We start from the raw sequence: 21,478 nt of genomic DNA on the forward strand, positions 1-21,478 counted from the left end.
TTTCTCCAAATATATCAATTTATATTTCACAATCTATAAATTTATACTTTTATGATTTTATCTCATTAAGAGACCTGTGGTAATAATTACACCAAAGTAGCTAATATTTAAAAAATGAAGAATGACTTAGGATGATTTTGTACATCCAATGTTTAGGTAACCCAATGCGATGGCTATTAGAAAAATCATTGCTGTCAAAACCCCATTTACTTCCTAACTTCTGTAAATCAAATCTTCTCAAAATGAATCTGCCATAAAAGTGAGGCATCTAAAAGACAGTATCTTAAAAACTTGGCCTTATGAATGCCATTTAATGGATGCATCAAATCAATGATGAAGAACAGTTTCCCATTCCATAAAAGTAATGGATTATGACTCTGCATTGTGCTTTCACATAATTAAGTCACATCACGAAAGATTTTTCATGTCTCAAGTTACATGAAATTCTCAAGAATGAAAGTCCTGAAAAAGCTAAATGGTTTTTTTGACAAAAAATTATGAAGCATGTAAACATAAAATTTTTAATTTTTATAGATATAATTATATACTCAATAGAAAAAAAATAAAAACAACAGTCACTTTCACTAAAAAGATTAACTGCAGCCATCTTTTTAAGGAAAGAAAAATGATGATAATAATGTAATGACATACTCCTTATGCCCACCAGATCACTATTTTCTTTTCTACTTCTTCAGAAGCATCGCCATTGTGAAATGCCACCATTAAATTACAACACAATTAGAAACCTACCTTTCTATAAACTGCACAGCTTCCTTTGTGAGTCTCTGAGTAAGGTTCTCATAGGAGAGTGGTTGCTGGATAATCTGATGGCCCCTCATTAAAAAGCAGTTCAAGTGTCGAAAATGGTAAAAGAAGAAAATCAAAATCACAAGTGAAATGGTGGCTATTAAAAAGCAGTAACACAGTGCTCGGAAAAGTATTCTGAGGAGACCTGTGTAATGCACTACTGCCAAAGAGACCAGGGTGATTCCAGTGATTTGGAGTGGGATCACAAGGGATTTCTGAACCCCTTTTAAAAATACGCTGCCTTGTCCAGGTTTGCAGTCTCTCAAGTTAGTCACGGTAAGTCCATAAAAGTAATCAAATCCATGACTGAGGGGGTGGTGGCAGAAGTCATTGCTTCTTTCACAGTTCATCCCAAGATGCCACTTCCCTAAAAAAAGAGAAGGACAGTGAGTATTTTTTGTAGTTAAATCATCAAACTTATAACGTTCCGTATTCCAAACATGAAACTGTCATTATTTGATATTTTCCCTACCCCCAAGCATTTATTGTGAGGATCTCTATTTTCTATCTTCTATCTAATCTTTCTTTATGCCTTCATCAAAGACTTTGTTCCATGTCTGCCTCTTCATTTTAGTAAGAAACAGTTTGGCACAGGTTCTGGTGGAAACCATTAAATTCTGAGTGGGCTAGCAGGTCACTGAAGAGCAACATAGCCCTAACAGATAATTAACTTTGAAAATTAAACCCTTGTACATATATAGTTAAGCAGTCATAAGAAAACTGTGGCAGCTACTGCTTTTTTAGAGAAAAGCCAATATGTAGTAATGAAATCTATTTTCCAAAATTTTGCTGGAAAATCATTCATCTTGAACTAGGTTTAAAAAAAACACCACAAAACAGTAACAGGCAGACAAACAGGAGATAAAGCAAGAATAGTGAAAATCAAATTTATTACTTAAATGACTGCAAGGTGTCTGAAATGGATACTATACATATATATAGTGAGGAAGATTATTTTATATATGAAATATATATTATATACATATTTATATATAAGGGTGTATATATACATGAAAATAAAAGAAGAAACGATAATAAAAAGGAAATTACTGCCAAATACTATCTTTCACAGCATTTTGTCTCACTAGGAAATCATTGTATTTCTGCAGTAATGTTGGACACTGACTGACACAAGAAAACTGAGAGTCTGATTTGCATTGCAGTAGCATAATCTATTTCATACTAATGACAAGTATTTAGGTAATTCAATCTATGACTCAGGTACATCCCTTTATCACATACTTATGCATCACTTAGTCCCACAGACCTAACTGTTTGGTAGCATTAAATCCAAATGCACAATTAAAAAAGAAAATCAAATTTAATTAAGCCTATTGACGTAAATGATGGCTAAGGCTATGTGCTTTTTGGTCTCAGCAAGGAAGTATGTTGAATATTTGACAAACATATCAGCCTTGACAAAACAGATGACAATATGTACTGCTGGGTCAAATTTTATTTATTTTTTCTGAATCAAATACCTAAACATGACCAGCACATTTTAGGGATCATGATCTTTAAAGAAATAAACAAAACTCCCCACAAACCCAGTAAGTCCTCATCCCCATAACCTAGCCCAAAGACATTTGAAATCTTTTGTTCTAGAGACTTCAGGATACAGGTGGTAGAAAGTACATAAAAGGAAAAAAGGACAAATAGAACTTTTTCCCCTTTCCTGCACCATCCCAGCTTTTAGACATCTGTAAGAAAAAGTCCTGACGCAGGCAGTCCTGAGCATCTCCGGGATCTAGAGAGCAGCACATTGATCCTGCACTTCTTAATTTGGCAAAGACAAATGCAGATACTGCAGTACCAAAGAGGGTGAAGATGGGGATCAGTTCTGATTTTTTGAGATAGTGCCTTGCAAATGGGATCAATGTCATTATTTCCCTTTCACAGCAAACGTGAATTAAAACACAACAGAAATCTTGAACCTGAGTGTTTGACTCCACTTCTCCTCGTGTATCTCTTGATGGTCTTAGCTTAGAAATGCCTTCAGTAGGTTACAGATGCAGCTATAAAAGCATTTGCAGGTCCTAGGTGCCAGTGAAATGCAGGTGCTCATAGCTTTCTCACCCCATCAGAAATTTTCCCTCTTAACTGTCAGAATACCTCCTCACCTGAGGAGGAAATTTGCTTTCTGTGGGCAGAATGGCTCTCATCACTACTTTTGATGTGGTCCAGTGAACATTTTTGTGACTGATTACAAAACCAGAAATGCAGGCCAATGTACCGAATTTTCAGATGTTAGAATGGTGCCATAAAGGTCTAGCCAAGGCTGCAACTCTCAATTTCATTCCCAGCAAGCAAAGATACAGATTTTGGAAAAAAAATGTTTCAGTGTTTTTTCTTAGGTTTACATGACTGTCTTTACAGAATAATTATAAAGTCAGATCTGTAGCAAGGTTAGGATGTAACAATTCTTATCAAGTTACGTAATGGAAATAAAGTTAGAGATTTATAACCACAAATATAAATGATCTTAAAGTCTGGGTTTTTTTCTCTGTTACTTCTTAATCTCAAATCACTTATAATTCAGTAAAAAAATAAGAAAAAGAAACCATATCAACTTAAGCATACTTTCAAAGTAATTTATTATGATACAAAAATGTTTGTTTAAACTAGATCTCAATAAAACTAGATACTGCAAGCTAGGGCAGAAGAATCTTGCAACAACAAATTAGGACAGGGGAAAATATAGGACCTGTTATTTCAAAAGGGTTTTAGCAAGCACAACAAATTGTTCAATGTCAAGATGAACTTGGGTCTCAAAAAAAGATTTGTTGAGAAGCAACTTAAGCCAAACAAAGCAGACAGCAGGTTAGCTGGGAAAAGCACAGAAGCACTGGTTCAAATTATATCTGCAGCTGTGATGGAAAAACACAATTGCCATTCTCAAATGGCTGATGAGGTAGAGGGTTTTGATAGATGCTGTGCTACTCTGAAAAAGCAAGTGATGACTGGGTCCACAATACATGTTTTGTTTCATTCCATGTGACAATAACTGCTGCCTGGAGCTAGTGCTTCAACAAATTATTGTAACGTGCTTTACACTCTGGGGCCCTTGTGAATCTGAGAGCAGTGCAAAACTCTCTCACCTCCTTGCCAAGTGAAGCTTCATAGCATGGGCACTTCAGACAAGCATCATACACACTTCAGCAGATTCCAGAAAGCTTTTGAGTGAGATTTATGCTGTTAATTGTAAATTATCTGCACCTAATAGTTTGAAATCTTTTTTCTCTGCTTTGGCCACAAATAAAGCTTCTGCAGAGCAAGAGCGATGCAATGAAAGGCACATGGAAAGGAGAGGCAAGTCCTATTCAGACAAGAAACTTCATTTGGAACTCAGTTTTTCAGAACCCAGAATGCTGAAGAAGCTGCAAAAAATCAATGTTTCCCCTCTACTTTTTCTTCAGACAGTTGAAAGGGGAGCATTGTGAAGACTGAGTTGTATATAATGATATAATTCTGTTCTTCAGATAAATGGTAAGATGCAAGCAGAGCAAGATCCAAAAAGAAATATTTTATGTGCTCAAAGTAATATATATACATGAAGTACATAGCAGTAGTAAGTATTAAGCACATATTGTTAAAATAGTCAGTTTTTAAGCTGTTCTATTAATCGTGCTCCATAGACTCTGCCAATTTTGTATTGGACACATCATTACTGTGATGTGTCCAAATATTACACCACCTCATTCTGGAGGAAAGATACAAGTCTCAGTTTATACATTAATACTTCAAGCTTTGGAGACAAGCTACATAGGTGGATTTTAAAGTTCTCTGGATGCTGGACAACACACCAGATAACAGTAGTGAGGAAAAGCTGACTGTAATTGAGCATAGTAGTAGTTAAAATAATATCCATCTACTTTCAGTAGAATTTTTGCATTATAAATAGCTATGTCCTATACAACATCAACAGTTCTTGCTAATCTCTGAGATCCTTAACTGGTGAAATATTACATATGCAATGCATCTACCTTTTTTGAGAAAACTTGATTTAGTTACAGATCTTCTGACGATGTCTCTTCCTGCCAGATCTATTGGATGTCACCTTCTTTGTGTCACAGGGGAAAAAAAGTGTATACATAAAATAGATTCTTAGCTAAAATATATCTCAGGATGTACCAAGAAAGAGAAAGTATATACGCGGAGACATGGAGAAAATTAAAAAGAAGAAATGAAAATGCATTTAGGGAAGAAAAAGTGCCCTTAGAGAGTAAAGGGGAGGGAAACTTAGGAAAAAAAAAAGAAAAAAAAAGGAACTGACAGTACAGGCTTGAGGAACTGAAAGGCTTCAAATTACCCTTATGCCAATCTTGCAGTGGTGCAGGATTTGACAATTAATTGTTTCGGAACTGCTGAGTTAGACTGAACCAAGCAAAGACTCCCTGACCTAGACCAAATATGATGTGATAGGAATACCAGCAGAGACAGAAAATGGCCTGGCTGGGAATCAGAGTCTGCCTATCTAGTCTTCAGATCTACATAATTTTTCTTTTTGTCATTTACACATGCTTTATCCTTAATTTTAATGCACTTCTTGATTTTTAGAAGCCTTCATTATACTCTAAGGATATGTTAATATTACATCTTATGGTTTCACAGCTATCATTCAGGCCACTTGGAAGAATTGTTCATTAAGCATCATGGAGATAACTTCTGGAGATCTAAGTGGCAAGCTGTCATGTTGCAGTGAAAGTAGTTAAAAAAAGAACATTAACTAGGTCAGCCCCAGAAAATGATTTGTATTACAGTGCTTTTTGCAAACAGAAAAATGATTTCTTTGCAGTCTTTAATTGAATATGGAGCAATAGGAATTAACTCCATGATGACCATGACAAATTATGAATAGCTTTTTTACACTATGATTCAAATACACCTGCACTAAATATACTTCAGCTAAGATTTTCAGGGTTTATATTTTGACTCTGTCAAAACATCAAGGTAGCTTATACTTTCTCAGACTGCGGTATCTCTAAGTAGGATTTTTAGTCACAAATATCAGTACTGGGTAGCTACATCATACATGTATTTTTAAACAGTGGTATGAATTGCTAGCCATGCTAAATACACTAATTTTTTTAAACAAAAATTACTCCCAAAATTGCAAACTTCTATTACATTTGAAAATCAAATTGGGTAAAATTAGGTACATCAATCATGTAAATTAATGTAGTAACATTCCGGTATGATGTTCTCTAAACAACTATTTCCTGGCAATTCCTTTACAGAAATACATTACGTAATAAAAGTTGTATTTCACAGAAATATTCTAAAATGAAAGGAGTGCAGAATAAGTCCATGGCCAAATTAGGAAAAAGTCTCCTGACATTATTTAAATGTTATACCTTTATGATACTAATTCTAATTCAATTTATTGTTCATCTAATGGTATTCCTTTTACTCATCACTGGATATTTATGCTGCAGTTAGTTCTCTGAACTATTTTTATAATGAGAGAGAAACACATTTTTATATTAGATATCTACCACAGGATGAGACAAATTTCCTAGAAATGCTCACTTTTGTCTGATGACTAAGAAGAGAATCCAGACGGTTAGTGCACATACTACATCATCTAGTTTATGGATATTAGAAAACTGGTGAAATGAATCCCACCACTGTGCTGACTTGTACCCTGCAAATGATCCGTTATTGTCTCTATGTTGTAATCAAACTCCTATTTGCACTGAAAACTTTCCAAGAGCTTGACTAATTTTCAATTTGTTCATCATGTTTCTTCAGTACCTTGCACGATGAGACTATAACTACAGAACTGAATTAGACATACTTACCTGATTAGTGCTTCACATATGCATGGGAATGTGATCAGCTCTGTGCCAGAAAAATAAATTCATTATGCTGTGGGGGAAAAAAGCTTAATGCAGATCCTTAATAGCCTATATGGAAAGCTAATGTTCTTTTGATTGGAATGAATGAAAAATAATTCTGTGTATGTATGCAATTTTACCTATTAAAGCAGTTGCATAACCTCTCTCCTTCAGGAGTCTGGAAAAAGTTATCTCTTCAGAAGGAAGTCCCCCAGAAGAGGCAGAAAATAAGAAGACACCAACTCGTGAGAAGGCAGCCATTCCTAAGTACAATAAAAAAGAATGATATTTGGTTGATATAGTGAAACAATTTCCATTAATTCTCTCTGCATGCACTATTTTACATGGTATCACTTAGATTACATACTGCCACCAGACACTAAATGTTGCAAGTGGCAGATACAATCATCCATTTAGCTGAGCAAGGTCTTTCCTGCATCGACACCAGAAATTGAGAAGTGGAGAAAAAAATTCTCTGCTTATAGTCGTGGAGCCAGCCATCACATAAAAAGCTGCAGCCCCTTCTGTAGATGTTCTAAGGCATAACATATCTGAAAGAAGTTGAGTTTGCATAATTCAGTTTTCCTGTACATAAGGAAGGAATGGAGCTGGGAATGAAGCAAGATCAACTCTCGAGTTCTACTCTCAGAACTTCAACTATCCTCATACGTGGTTTTCTACAAGCCTTTAAGGTTATTTGAAAGAAGGCAGTTGAAATAGGGCAGTCTTACTGTTGGGCATGTAAGTAACATGAGGTGAAAAAAGAGCAAGAGAGAGTCTGGTTCTGGAAATAGCGTGGCTAAGGCACTCAACTTCGGTAGGACAGGACCACTGATGCAACAGTATGAAGGCCCATGATTCAAAGCACACAGAGTGCATTAAAGAAGCATAAGGTATCAGCTAACAAGACAACATCTAAATAAGGCACAGTAATTTCTACATTACATGCTGAGAGTCTGAGGAACATAAACTTGAGCTTATAAACTACTCTTAGGATGAGGAACTTGAGAGCTCAGGTTCATGAAAATTAGATTACTAAGATTCCAGATGAGAGCTGGCTCCAAGTATAGACAGACAGAACACAGAATATCTATGCAAATCTGTGCAGATGTATCTCCAAGAAGTCTGAATTATGCAATTGTATGATTGCAGTGCCAAAGTTACATGACTGATGTAGACAACCAGACTCTTCCCTCTGGTATCCCTTGTGGTTAGATAAGAAAAAGACTCATTCGACTGGTTTATTAAAGAGAGCTCAACCTACCCGCCAAATACTGACTTCAGTTTTTCACCCCAGCTATCTTTATTGATCAACAATTTAGCTAGTTTTAGTCATCTGTACATATCTATATTTTACTTATTATATATTTATTCATATTTATTTTTTATGCACTTCAATATCTGGTAACTGAAATCAGTGTAATTCCCTGAAGTTACCAGAATGAGAGAACTACGATTTTTTTTTCTTTTTTTTTTTTTTTAATTGCTACATTTTTCTGGGTGTGTCTCTCATCAAATACTGCATTTTTGAATATTTTTCTTCAGCTCTATTGGCAGGATTTTTAAATTTCTAACATTTTTTTCCCACATCATGATTCTAGTATCTTCTAGACATAATAATCCTTTATTAGTATCTATTAATGTTTGGAAATAGTCCACATTTAGCAATTTAGTCATTTAATTAAGACAAAGAAAATTTTTGTACAAACATGGAAATAATCTAGTTTACCTGAGAGGCAATCAGTTAAGAAACAAATCAGTTCAAATGCTAATTTTTTGGAAATAAGAACACAGACCATAATGGAAAGTGATCTGTGGCTTTACCTACAGTAAATATTAACAGCAATTTAGCTGTAACAGGTATATAAAATTTTCCTTTGCAGCTGAGTAATAGAAAATTTTGCAAGTTATATTAGCTAGAACTTTTGCAGAAGCTTGTTACTTGATTTGAATGAGCACAAACGTATCAAGTAGGCTCCAGAGTCTTGCTTTGCTTTCATTCCCAGAAGCAAGGACAGGATGTTTTATCACTAATGAACAAGTGATCTGATTAATGTATAATGATCCTTGCTAAAAATGATGTTAAGGGAATGTTAAAGTTGCATGGCTAAGCACGGAGGGGCTCAGTCCCAGCACACTAAAATAAACAGACTGGATCTTCACTTACTTAAATGGGCTTTGGATCAGGTAGTTTAAAAGTAAGACAAGTTATTAAATGCATGCATTCATGGGGTACTTACCACTGTGTATGCATAGATACGGAACAAAAATACTTAGAAAGAAGGGAGAATTTTTTTCTTTCTTCCCAGTATTAAGGGCTGCTAGAAGATCTTAATGAATAGCCATCATACACTCCACACCCCCCCCATCTCCTCCACCCCCTGCCACCCTGAAAAAAAATAACTTGCTTAAATCAAAAGATTTTGCAGAAACAGAAATGTCTGAGCAGAAGGATTTATACCAGGTTTTCCACTGTGTCTTTCTAGGTGAAGCTCTGTGATGCCCAACAGTCAGGCTGCTCTCAAATATCCTAGGAGCAGCCTGAACGCAACTGGGGAGGCAGACAGAGAGGTCATTTGGAAGGTGGAGGAAATCAATGGAATTTGTCTGCTCCTTACATTAAAAAAACACAATCAGATTTTTTCCTCAGTATTTTAAAAATCTTTTTTCCCAGTAAAAAAAAAGTCTTTATTTTTGTGTTAACTTATCTGAAATGTGAGAATTTCCCATATATATGGAAGATTTGAAATGCTGACCATCTGCACTGAGCTTGATTCATCACTGGTTAACTAATCAAGTAATGATAAAGAACAAGAAAAACCAGTGAAGAAAATGCTTACTACAGATAAAATATTATATTTATATAGAAAGCAATGGAATTTTACCTGATCTGATAGGATATCGCCCAGTCAGGAAAGCAGCCCTACTTGGAGTACAAAGTGGGGATGCTGCTATGTGATGAGTAAGTGTCACTCCTTCCTCTGCCAGCCTGTCAATATTAGGGGTTCTAGAAAAACATAAGCAGGAAAACAACAAACGAATACACAAAGATAATTATCTGGAAATGGGCATGGCAAGATCAAGGCATCTGAAACAAAAACTATCAGGAAAATCAAGTTAAGTCTTATTGCATACAAATTATCAAAACCATGATAGGGTTGCAATTCTAAATACTATTGTGTCAAATATTTTTACATGAGGTGTCAGGTACATTAATTAATTAATTTATTGAGTACAGCATGAAGATGAAGGAAAAAAAATCAGCACTTTATTTACGATCGGCTAGTGACAAAGTTTGCTTAACTCACGAATGCTTTAAAATATGCTTAATTTATAGTACTTGTGTCATGTATATTTCAAACTACAATTGCTGATTATACTTTCCTTCTAGAGACCTACCCTTATTTCATTGGTTGCTCAATTCTCTGTTTATGATGCAACTTTTCAGCAGGATAAATAAAACAGATAAGTCTTCTTGTTAAGAAAAGAAAACAAAGATTAAATATGCTATTGTCCTGGGTTTACCAGGAGCCGTTTTGCTCCTTCTTAGTAACTGGTGCAAGCTCTGTGTTTTGACTTCCAGCCTGGGCAGAGAGCTGATAACACCGATTGTTTTTAATTGTTGCTAAGTAATGTTTATTCTGGCCAAGGACTCTGTGAGTCTCATGCTCTGCTGGGGACAAGGGAGGCCGGGAGGAAGCAGAGACAGGACACCTGACCCAAACTAGCCAAAGAGGTATTCCATACCACAGCACGTCATGCCCGGGGAGGTAACTGGGAGTTACCCGGAAGGGCAGGCTCTCTCTCTCTTCGGTGGGGTCGAACTCGTTCGGCGGTGGTATCGTATTCTCTTGTTATTTTCTCTTATCAATATTATCATTGGCGGTAGCAGCAGTGATTTGTGTTATACCTTAGTTACTGGGCTGTTCTTATATCAACCCATGGGAGTTACATTCTCCTGATTCTCCTCCCCATCCCTCCGGGAGTGGGGAGGGTCAGGGAGGGGTGGCGAGTGGACGACCTGCGTGGATTGGTTTAAACCACGACAGCTATTCTCTAGAAAGGATATTAACTTTGCTTACCTATAAAGAACTAATGAAATCTCTGAATGTTTTGGGGTTTTAACTTTACAAATCCATAGAAAAACTAAAATAAAGCTCTGACTCCCTCAACTGTATCATCATACCTTAATGTTCTGTTTCCATAACATCCTAGGTCTCCAATACCAAGATCATCAGCCATCAGTAAAATGACACTGGGACTTGAAGCACTGTATGCTTCGACACTGTTTATGGCACACTGGCAAATTAGTAGAAATAAAAGGAGTCTCATCTTCTTCCTGGTGCATAAGAACAGGTGGAAAACATAATAGATAAGACTATTAATCGAATTTAGTCCTATTATTTATTCCTCTGGATTGTATAGTAGAAGAAAAAAAAATCGACTGTAGATTTTTATTTGGCTGTTTTTTTTCCTCAAGAGTTTTTTCAACTTTATTTTCTCTGTTATATTTCTTAAAAATTAAAATGCATCTTTTAGTATATAGATAATTTTTCCTTTCATCTCTTTACACAGATGAATCCTTTAAATAAAGATGAATAAAGAATTAGTTACAACCTCAGTAACAATACTTTTGCATACACAGATGGACTATACAGCAGTAAATATGACAGCAAATAATTTATTTTTTTTATTATTTTTTTAGGTATAAATGTGTTTTAGGGAACAGAGAAACTGAAATCTTTTAGGACCAAAATTTCTAAGATTCATTGCAGGAAAAACAAAACAACAACAACAACAACAACAAATGTTCATCAATTCTGCTACCAATATAAATGACTGAATATCACTTCACAAGGGAAAAAAAAAATCCAGCTCTAGTTTCTTGACAGGAATAAGTACTATCCAAAAGGAAATTAAGACATACATTAAGAAATTATTGAAAGGAATGTTCAAGAAAAAGCTCTTTGCAAACATTTTAAATACCAAGGCCTGTAGCAAAATTATGTAAAAATATTTTATATCATATCACAATGTTCAATAAACAATGCTCATGCTATATCCAACTTAGGAAGAAGAATGTATTGTACACAATACTACACACCAGCTTTTATGATAAGAGCACAGTCCATTACTATTTTACCTAAGCAGGGACTTGTCGTATCTCTGTTTTAAACTGCATCAAGTATGCTCTGGTTGCAATTGAGCGCCTCTAGTCTGTGAAGGATTGTGTCAGGTATACACATCAAAAAAGAACAGAGACTCACTCTCCTTTGCTTCTAGTAATACTTCCATCATTTCTGGATGCAGGCAGCCTTTTTCAAATGCAGATGAGACATGAGTCACACCTGCACCCTGGATTACGCTGGGACAAGAAGGAAAAGGGAGGAAACCAGGACTGAGGTAGAAATTTGAAAGTAAAAGAGTAGAAAAGGGAAATAGAAACAAGAATTTTGACAGAGAATGGGGACAGCAGGTCAAGAAATGAAAAAGTTGTAAATCAGTGAGTTACAGTAGATAAAAGTAAAAGAGAGAAGAGAAAAGATAAAGAAGCCAGAACTAGAAGAGCTGGTTCAGAGACTAGAGGTCAAGAGAGACACATTCGTGCATCAGTGAGGTGCGGTGGTTACAAGTATCTGTAGAGAAGACGAAGTAGTCAGAACTAGAAGAGCTTGCACTGACTTGAATAGAGCAAGAAGGAAAGCCTGAGGCCCAGCTGGAATGAGAATTGCAGGCTGAAATTAGGAGAAATGGTAGAGGGTTTAAGAAACTGGAAGGGACAGGATGACAGTGGATAGGAAAACAAATTCAGGAAAACAGGTGAGAGAAATAGGAGTATCTGGGATGAAAGAGCTGAGGAGCTATGATTGTGGCAGATTAAGAGAACTGACTGGAAAGAGTCTGGGCAGTCTGCGACTGATGCAAGTCAAAATAGTGGGGATCAACCAACAAACTGGGACTCTTAGTATTTGTTTGCATACAGATAAAACACTAATAAGTATATTAGCTGATTTTTACCGCTTAATATATGCTTCATAACCCATTGACCTTGCTTTGACGACAACAATTCTGGTTTAGATTTCAGCGAGCAACACCTAAAGATCCCAGCCTTATCACTGTGGCAACAGATCATTACCTGGCTTATTCCATGGGAAGCAATCTACTTTGTTTCAGATATGGAAAATACATACACAAACTTTAAGACTAAACCACTAAATGCAGTTCTGCTTGGTGGGATACATCTAACCAACCCTCCATCCAATTACCATATTAATGAAGCTGTGTAGCACCTGCCACATTGCAGACATAATCTGCACAGTAGATTTAGCTTTGTTCCCTGAAAGAATGAATAAGTGTGATTTTCTTCCCATGCATTGCAGAGAACAGCTAGCACCCTGACCCCATAGGACAGGAACAACCTGCTGTCAGACCTTTAGTTCCTACTCCACTATTCAGATTGCAAGGGTCTCAAGGCCCATGGTAATAGGGATGCTGAAAAGGGTGACATGTATGTTGGTGACATATACAGAATTGTGCTGACGCTCGCAGGACATGCACATTTATTTCATAGAATTACTGAGTGTCCTCAGGTTTATTGCAGGCTTCATGTCTGAATAAAACCTAGAAATATATGCTCCTGCCACTAACAAAACTATCATTTTAAAAGCACAAAGCTAGCTGGCTTTGCAAGTTTTCCAAACAACAATTCCAAGTTTTAATTCAACTGGTACCAAAAAAAAAAAACAAAAACAACATCCTGTGTTTTAATCACAGAATCACAGAATCCCAAGGGTTGGAAGGGACCTAAAAAGATCATCTAGTCCAACCCCCCTGCAAGAGCAGGGTAACCTACAGTACATCACACAGGAACTTGTCCAGGCGGGCCTTGAATATCTCCAGTGTAGGAGACTCCACAACCCCCCTGGGCAACCTGTTCCAGTGCTCTGTCACTCTTACAGTAAAGAAGTTCTTCCTGATGTTAACGTGGAACTTCCTATGTTCCAGTTTACACCCATTGCCCCTTGTCCTATCACTGGATATCACTGAAAAAAGCCTAGCTCCATCATCCTGACACCTACCCTTCACATATTTGTAAACATTGATGAGGTCACCCCTCAGTCTCCTCTTTTGCAAGCTAAAGAGACCCAGCTCCCTCAGCCTCTCCTCATAAGGGAGATGTTCCACTCCCTTAATCATCTTTGTGGCTCTGCGCTGGACTCCTTCAAGCAATTCCCTGTCCTTCTTGAACAGAGGGGCCCAGAACTGGACGCAATATTCCAGATGCGGCCTCACCAAGGCTGAGTAGAGGGGGAGGAGAACCTCTCTTGACCTACTAACCACTCCCTTTCTAATGCACCCTAAGATGCCATTTGCCTTCTTGGCCACAAGAGCACATTGCTGGCTCATGGTCATCCTCCTATCCACCAGGACCCCCAGGTCCCTTTCCCCTTCACTACTTTCCAGCAGGTCAACCCCCAACCTGTACTGGTACATGGGGTTGTTCTTCCCCAGATGCAAGACTCTACATTTGCCCTTGTTAAATTTCATCAAGTTTCTCCCCGCCCAACTCTCCAGCCTGTCCAGGTCTCGCTGAATGGCAGCACAGTCCTCTGGTGTGTCAGCCACTCCTCCCAGTTTTGTGTCATCAGCAAACTTGCTGAGGGTGCACTCAGTTCCCTCATCCAGGTCATTGATGAAAATATTAAACAGCACCGGTCCCAGCACCGACCCCTGAGGAACTCCACTAGTCACAGACCTCCAGCTAGATTCTGCGCCATTGACCACAACTCTCTGCCTTCTTCCTCTCAACCAGTTCTCGATCCACCTCACTACTTGATCGTCAAGCCCACACTTCCTTAGCTTATCTGTGAGGATGCTGTGGGAGACAGTATCAAATGCCTTACTGAAATCAAGAAAAACTACATCTACCGCTCTACCATCATCCCTCCACCTAGTCACTTCCTCATAGAAGGCTATAAGGTTGGTCATACATGACTTCCCCCTCATAAAACCATGTTGGCTGTTCTTAATGACCCCCTCATCCTTGATATGCCTAGTGATGGAGTCAAGAATAAGTTGTTCCATCATCTTTCCAGGGATGGAGGTAAGGCTGACCGGTCTATAATTACCCGGGTCCTCCTTCTTGCCCTTCTTATAGACTGGTGTGACCTTTGCCATCCGCCAATCCTCAGGCACCTCGCCCGCTTCCCACGACTTACCAAAGATGATGGAAAGTGGCCTAGCAATGACCTCCGCCAGCTCCCTCAGCACCCGTGGGTGCATTCCATCCGGACCCATCGATTTACAGATGTCCAGTTTGCATAGCTGATCCCTAACCCAATCCTCATCTACCAAAGCAAACTCCTCCTTTGTCCTGACTCCTTCTGGGGCTATAGAAATCCGGGGCCCTCGGGGAGAGTCTGCAGGAGTAAAGACAGAGGCAAAGAAGGCATTCAGCACCTCTGCCTTCTTTATATCCTCTGTCTCCAGGGTACCCACTTCGTTCAGCAGTGGGCCTATATTGCCTCTTGTGTTAGTTTTATTTGCTATGTATTTGAAGAAGCCCTTTCTATTGTCTTTAACCCGACTAGCAAGATTGAGTTCCAAGGAGGCCTTAGCTGTTAATTAGGAGGTATGGAACTATACAGAGCAGTCTTTTTGAATATGTGTGGGGTCTTCAGCCACTAGTGAACACAGCAAATTAATTTTCCTTTTAATGAGCAAAGTTACTGTTGGAAACCAAAGTAGCAGCTGTATTTTATTTTAGATAATGAAAGCAATCTAAAAAATGAATGAAATATCTTCAAAATTAGCTGACTACAATTTATATGAATTTTAAAGAGATTTCAAGTCTGCATAGAGATATGAGCAGGAAAATACCTAAGAAACTTTATCACCTTGGTCAAACTTTACAATCTTTCACTGTATATGCTATACATATACATAGCAAAAAATAATATTTTAAATAAACATTCATAGAATATTTTAAATAAATCTACACAGCAATGTTAACAATAGCTGTGCCCAGTATCAACTAGATCACTGTAATTTGCAAAGTGGCTGAAAATCTTATTTTCTGGATCTATTCCTGCAGAAGTTAGCCTCATTTAGTACCTCATTTCTCATTTTGCAAATCAACAACAAAAAATGTTATTGAAAGATGTCTCTGATGTAATATTGCTGTATACTCCTCCACTCTGAAGGAGTATCTGTAGGCACTCTTACACGTTGGGCTATCTGCCTCCACCTGTTATCATGTCCCTGAAGTGAAATCAACACGGAAACGGGAAAAAAAATTAATCCTAACAACTCTGATTTCTCTAGTGTACTCTCTACAGTAGACTTTTATGCATCTTGAAGGGATGTGCTTGGAAAGCAAGAAATATTGGATGGATTAAATTGAGTGGAACAGACAACAACAAAGAAATTCAGAGGAGTAAAAAGGGAAGAATATGAGAATGAGGCTCTGAGGATACTGAGGCTCATCTGTGTCACACTAGGGTTTTTAATGACAGGCATGTGCAGATCTAACATATAAATGATTACACCAAATCAGATGAAGCTTTCATTTAACCTAGTATTTGGTCTCCAGCAGCAAACAATCCAAATGCTTAAGGTAAGAATATAAGAAACTTGGCGAGTATATTCTTTTACTAGTGCACCCTTCTAGCTTTTGACAGTTTTTGCAGAAGATCAACGGACAGCACGTTGATTAATGTAATCAGAAACTGACCTTTATTCACTTCAGAGCACTGCCTTTTATAGCTTCCAAGCTTGGTCCCACGCTTAAGCTTTATAATGATTGGTTTCTACACATAATGCAAAGGCAGCTGATTGGTTCCTTTTTCAGCATCTGGGAGCAACATGAGCTGATTGGTCCCTTCTTCAGCATCTGGGAGTTGTTTCCCTCCTGCAGAACTTCCGCATACGTGGCCACAACTTTACCCTGAAGTAACCTGTGAACTAGGCCGTTAACCCTTCCTACAAACTCTAACCAATGGCAAGAGTCCTGGATCGCTCACATGCCCATTGTTTGTTAAAAAGCTCTCAACAAGTATTTAGGGCATTTTGAACAGAAGAGCACTGTACTGAATCATAGAATCATAGAATGGTTAGGGTTGGAAAGGACCTCAAGATCATCTAGTTCCAACCCCCCTGCCATGGACAGGGACACCTCTCACTAAACCATCCAACACAAGGCTTCATCCAACCTGGCCTTGAACACCGCCAGTGATGGAGCACTCACAACCTCCCTGGGCAACCGATTCCAGTGTCTCACCACCCTAACAGGAAAGAATGATTATTGCCCTGTAGATTCTCTACCCTTAATGAATTTGTTTTAGTCTATTTTGAACCAATCAACTTTTGTTTCATTTGGGGTTGCTTTTTTTTTTTTTTTGCATTGAAACAATTTGATATTATTTTACTTCTACAACATCCTTTAAATGTTCGCACACTAATCTTCAGCTTTGAAGGCTTATGTTTTAGATTCAGGTGGCAAAATTTTTCCTTAATTCCATGCAGGACACCTAAATGCAATTTTCAATATCTGCTTCACTTTTGCTGTGATATAATAGGACTAATAGTTCCTTTTTTTATCCCAACATGGCTGCTAAGTTGAATGTATTTAAGAGGTGATTCTTAAAATCTCTCAATTACTTTCTCTTTTACAAGTCAGTCATAACTGTTGTATCTTTTATGTCATATGACTGCAAAAAGAGAAATAAACCCACATGCTTTTGACCTGCTTTTATTACTAATTCATTCAGACAAACAAACATTACTTTGCATTTGCAACAAGCTAAGACCCTGCAAATATTTATTGTATCCTAACTGATCACTGGTAACTCAATCTCAGTAATATGCTTCTAATATTTTAATAGTATAAACTCACTATTTCCTAATGCTGTTTTAGTATTTTATTTCTCCTCTTGCCTTGTAAGATACCTACTAGGAATCCTCTCCAGTCCTCAGAGCCAGATGTCCTCCTCCTGCTGCCTCAGGTCCAGGCAGCATATTTGACATACTTATAAGTCATTGTTGGTTTTTTTTTTTTTTTTTTCCAGAGACACAGGTGTCTTCCATCCTACCTATTGGTTAGGCACTTCAGATTTAGTGCCAGATTAGGATGACTATTTCTTTCCCAGGTTGGAACTGATTTGCATTCAGCCCTCTCACAGTGTGGTCACAGAAGGCTGGGTCTCTCTGTATCTGTAAACTGATTGATATCTGTGTCTGTAAAAACACCACAATGTTTTTCTGAAAAGTGCCATTAGATTTCAATGTGCATCTTCAGGTAACTATGTACAAAAATGAAAATCAATATTAAATTTATTAAAAGTTGCCTCATTGCAAGACAGAAATTTTGCTTAACATGAGCTCGGAAGTACGCCAGAGCAAATAATCATGTTTCTTGCTCAAGCAAGATTAATTATTGTGTTTGAATCAAGTAGAGATGAAGCCACACAGCATCCATCAGATACAAGTTTAAGGTAAATAAGATATCTTTTTTAAACATTTTCTCAAGAAATTGCTAGTTTTAGCTAAATTAAATTACAGATTTTAATGGCAGTATTAATAAATAGTAAACATTATTTTTGATAGCAAATTATAACATGAAGGGAAGACAAGATTATATTTTGTAATATAAACTGTAGCTTAATATAATTGAGTGGTTATAGTCCCTTCACCTTCACCCAACTATAGGCAAACTGGTCTCTTTTGAGTTTCTGATCATATTCAAAGTAATATTCCACAAAATGTTTAAAAAGTAAAAAAATCTAATTAGATGCAATATGAGACTAACCAATACACTTCCTTCAGAGCGATAGGGCACAGATCTGAAGGTTGGTATGTGAGTCCTGCTGTAAGTCTTTGGAGGGACAGTAAGACAAATGGCCAACCAATTAACACTGGATTTTAATTTCATCCAATTTGAAGTAATTTCTAACCCTTTTTCACTGAAACGGTAGTATTCAAATGCCTGTCACAGGAAATCATTAAACCTAACAGAAAAACAAAACAAAACCCAACAAACAACCCCCCATAAAACAAACAAATAAAAACCCTTCAACCCCTCCAAACCTATCTCTCTCCCCTGAGTTACTCACTGGCATCCTCTGAAGTCTGTCAAGATCAAAGCTTTGGATTTTATAAAAGGATAGTCTTCTATCTATAACTACTTTTCTAGTCAAAATGGTTTACCAGAGGAATTGCAGTGAAATGGCCAGTTAATTTTTCTTTGCCTCGTAAAGCTAGCAAGTAACACACCAGTAAAATAATCCAGTATGTTATATTGTTTCCAAAAGGATTTTTCACGTAAAGAAAAGAGAACTTGCATTTGCATTAATTCATTCTCAAAGTGTGGGATTATGATTTTTAAAACAGCTCTATTGTTATTTATATTTGCATTTTGATAACACTCAAGGGCTCTCATTATAACTGACTGATCTAGATACAAAAATTGAGAAAAGGCTACTATTCAGCCAATATTTATTTTAGCCACGTAAAAGTTAAATGTCTACATGGCCCATATCAACTAGACACTCAGGGTGCATTTGAATTTATTCATCTTAAAGTTATGCATTTAGACTGAGCTAATTATCTAGGCTTCCTTTCTAATTAATAGGAGGAGACAGGCACCTTAAGAGGATGATTCATCTCTCCTCAAGATTGGTATAATGAAATGTTGGAAGTGATGCTCACGATCTTTTCCCACAGACTACAAAGACAGCCTAAATATCTAGTTTAGACTGGATATATACAGAAAGGAATAAAGTTACATAAAAAAAAAAAAATCCCAATTTGATGGTGCATTGCCTATTTGTGCTCAGCATAAAATAAGGAAAAAAAACCAACTTTGTGCAATAAACAACCACTACATTACTTTTCAATTAGTATAATGTGCCCTAGCAAACTTACTGATGCAACAATTTCTTATTCTGTGAATAATTCCACTGAAATATGAGGACTGGGGACAAGTGTTCATGAGTTTTAGTTGCAAAATTTTCCTCTAAAGGATGTATATTTGTCCTTTCCAGACTGTACAGTAACCTGATGAATATTCTATCTAGAAATTACATTCAATACTGTTACTCAAGCCAGACAATATTTCAAGGAAGATGCTGTCAGAGATGACCACCAACAGACTATGAGCTCATCCTGACTGTTGTTCACTGCAACTCCCTGCTGCCCTCTTGCCTAAGGATTACACACATGACAACTAAACCAGCCTGTAACTGGCCAGTCATTGCTAGATCCTCTTACTTTCTTTCACGAGTTCCTTTTCACAGAAGAAAAAACACTTTAGCTCCTGACATATGACAAGAAAAAGTCTGTTAATCTGTATGGGCAGTATCAAGCAACTCTCATGGATGGCATACATTTTGATAGTATCTCACTGGAATGAACCTATTCACATGCTCAAGTATTACAAATGTTCCCCTGATCCCCATCACACCATGGGAGACACATTTATTCTCATCATGAGACAGTCCTGTCACACAAGGGGTAGAAGAGGGAGTAACAGTGTACTCATCATATGATACAGCTATACTCAGATCATTCAATGGATAAAATGGTACTGCAAGCAGCCCTCTCCTTTGTCCACAAGGACCTTTTCAGTTTGTCCCATTGCAGAGACTGAGAATGGCTGTATTAGAAGGGACATAAACTAATTGAGAGGAAATGGTTGTATCTGGACTATTACTTATGTCCAGCCTTTATGTTCTTTCCCAGAAACACTATTATAAAGAACATGTATTAGAAAAAGCATAAGGAAAAAAAACACCCAACCCATCTCCCATGTTTATCAAAACAAAATATCACAGTACATCACTTTTTCATGGTGATGTACTGAATGCAGGTGTCAATGTACTGGCAGCAGGAGGCTGCAGGAGAGGCCTCTGGAGAATAGACATGGGGCTGTCCTGTGCTGAATAGTCAGTTTCAGCCACCCCTGCAATGCTCCACTGCAGATATAGCCCATCAGACAAGCTGGCAACATCCTGGGAAAACATATTTAAGAAAGGGCAAAAACCACTCTGGGTAATGAACACAGAGGGAAGGGGGTGGAGTGGCAGAGACAGGACAGAGAGGAGGAGGAGGGAACAACAAGGTCAGGGCAGTAGGAGCTGCTCCACATAGCACTGACTTCATCCTCATAAGTCACCCATTGCCTCACTGAAGGGACTGAGCACAACATGCAGCAATGTTCTAGATGTCTGGAGTGAAGGTGTGGACACCAGGAAGATGGAAGAAAGAAATCTGAAATTGAGCCTGGGAAGTGGGAGGAAAGGTGTTTTTCCTGCATGTTTAGATGCCTGTACTTTCTTGTTTTTTCCCAATACTCCAATAAAAAATTAAATATTTATGCTACCTGGCAATACATTAATCCTCCAAGTTGTTTTGCCCCTGACAGTACTTATTAAGGTGTGTTTCTCTGTCTTTATTTGAAGTCTTGAGTCTTCTCACTTCTGTTCCTCTTATTTTCCTGCTTTCTCCCTCATCTCACTCAGGAGCATGGGAAGGAAAAAAGCAAGCAAGCAGCTGTGTGGGTGCTTGGCTGTTAGCCAGGGCCAACCTACCACATTTAAAATGAAAACGGGATGAATGGATCCAACAGCAAATTGCTTTCATTGATTACCATTAACCAAAAGTTTCTTTGCTGTGATGCAATTCATCTAGGTTCTAAAAGTGAACCTTTTACCAGGGAGAAAAATGGCAAAGCTTTTTAAGTAAAAAATAATTCAGTTGTGCTCAGCTGACTTATGGTGTTGCTGGTGTAAGCAGGAGGCTTACAAGAAATAAATGAACAGCTTCTCTTTCCTTTTAAT

General features: G+C 37.6%; 1 protein-coding gene across 15 annotated transcripts in view; it reads right to left on the reverse strand.

Annotated features, from left to right (window-relative positions):
- The window catches only part of STS (steroid sulfatase), a 106,268-nt gene that overhangs the window by 71,559 nt on the left and 13,231 nt on the right, over positions 1-21,478 (reverse strand). For all 15 annotated transcript variants that reach the window (XM_065677502.1, XM_065677501.1, XM_065677498.1 and 12 more), the window contains 4 exons: positions 10,831-10,983; positions 9,530-9,651; positions 6,785-6,907; positions 751-1,174 (listed from right to left, as the gene is read on the reverse strand). In XM_065677502.1, coding sequence (XP_065533574.1) covers positions 751-1,174; positions 6,785-6,907; positions 9,530-9,651; positions 10,831-10,976 — 815 coding nt within the window. In that variant the 5' untranslated portion in view covers positions 10,977-10,983. The remainder of the gene's footprint in view (positions 1-750; positions 1,175-6,784; positions 6,908-9,529; positions 9,652-10,830; positions 10,984-21,478) is intronic.

The sequence above is a fragment of the Lathamus discolor genome, chromosome 4 (assembly GCF_037157495.1).
Source record: "Lathamus discolor isolate bLatDis1 chromosome 4, bLatDis1.hap1, whole genome shotgun sequence".
In the NCBI taxonomy this organism is placed as follows: domain Eukaryota; kingdom Metazoa; phylum Chordata; class Aves; order Psittaciformes; family Psittacidae; genus Lathamus; species Lathamus discolor.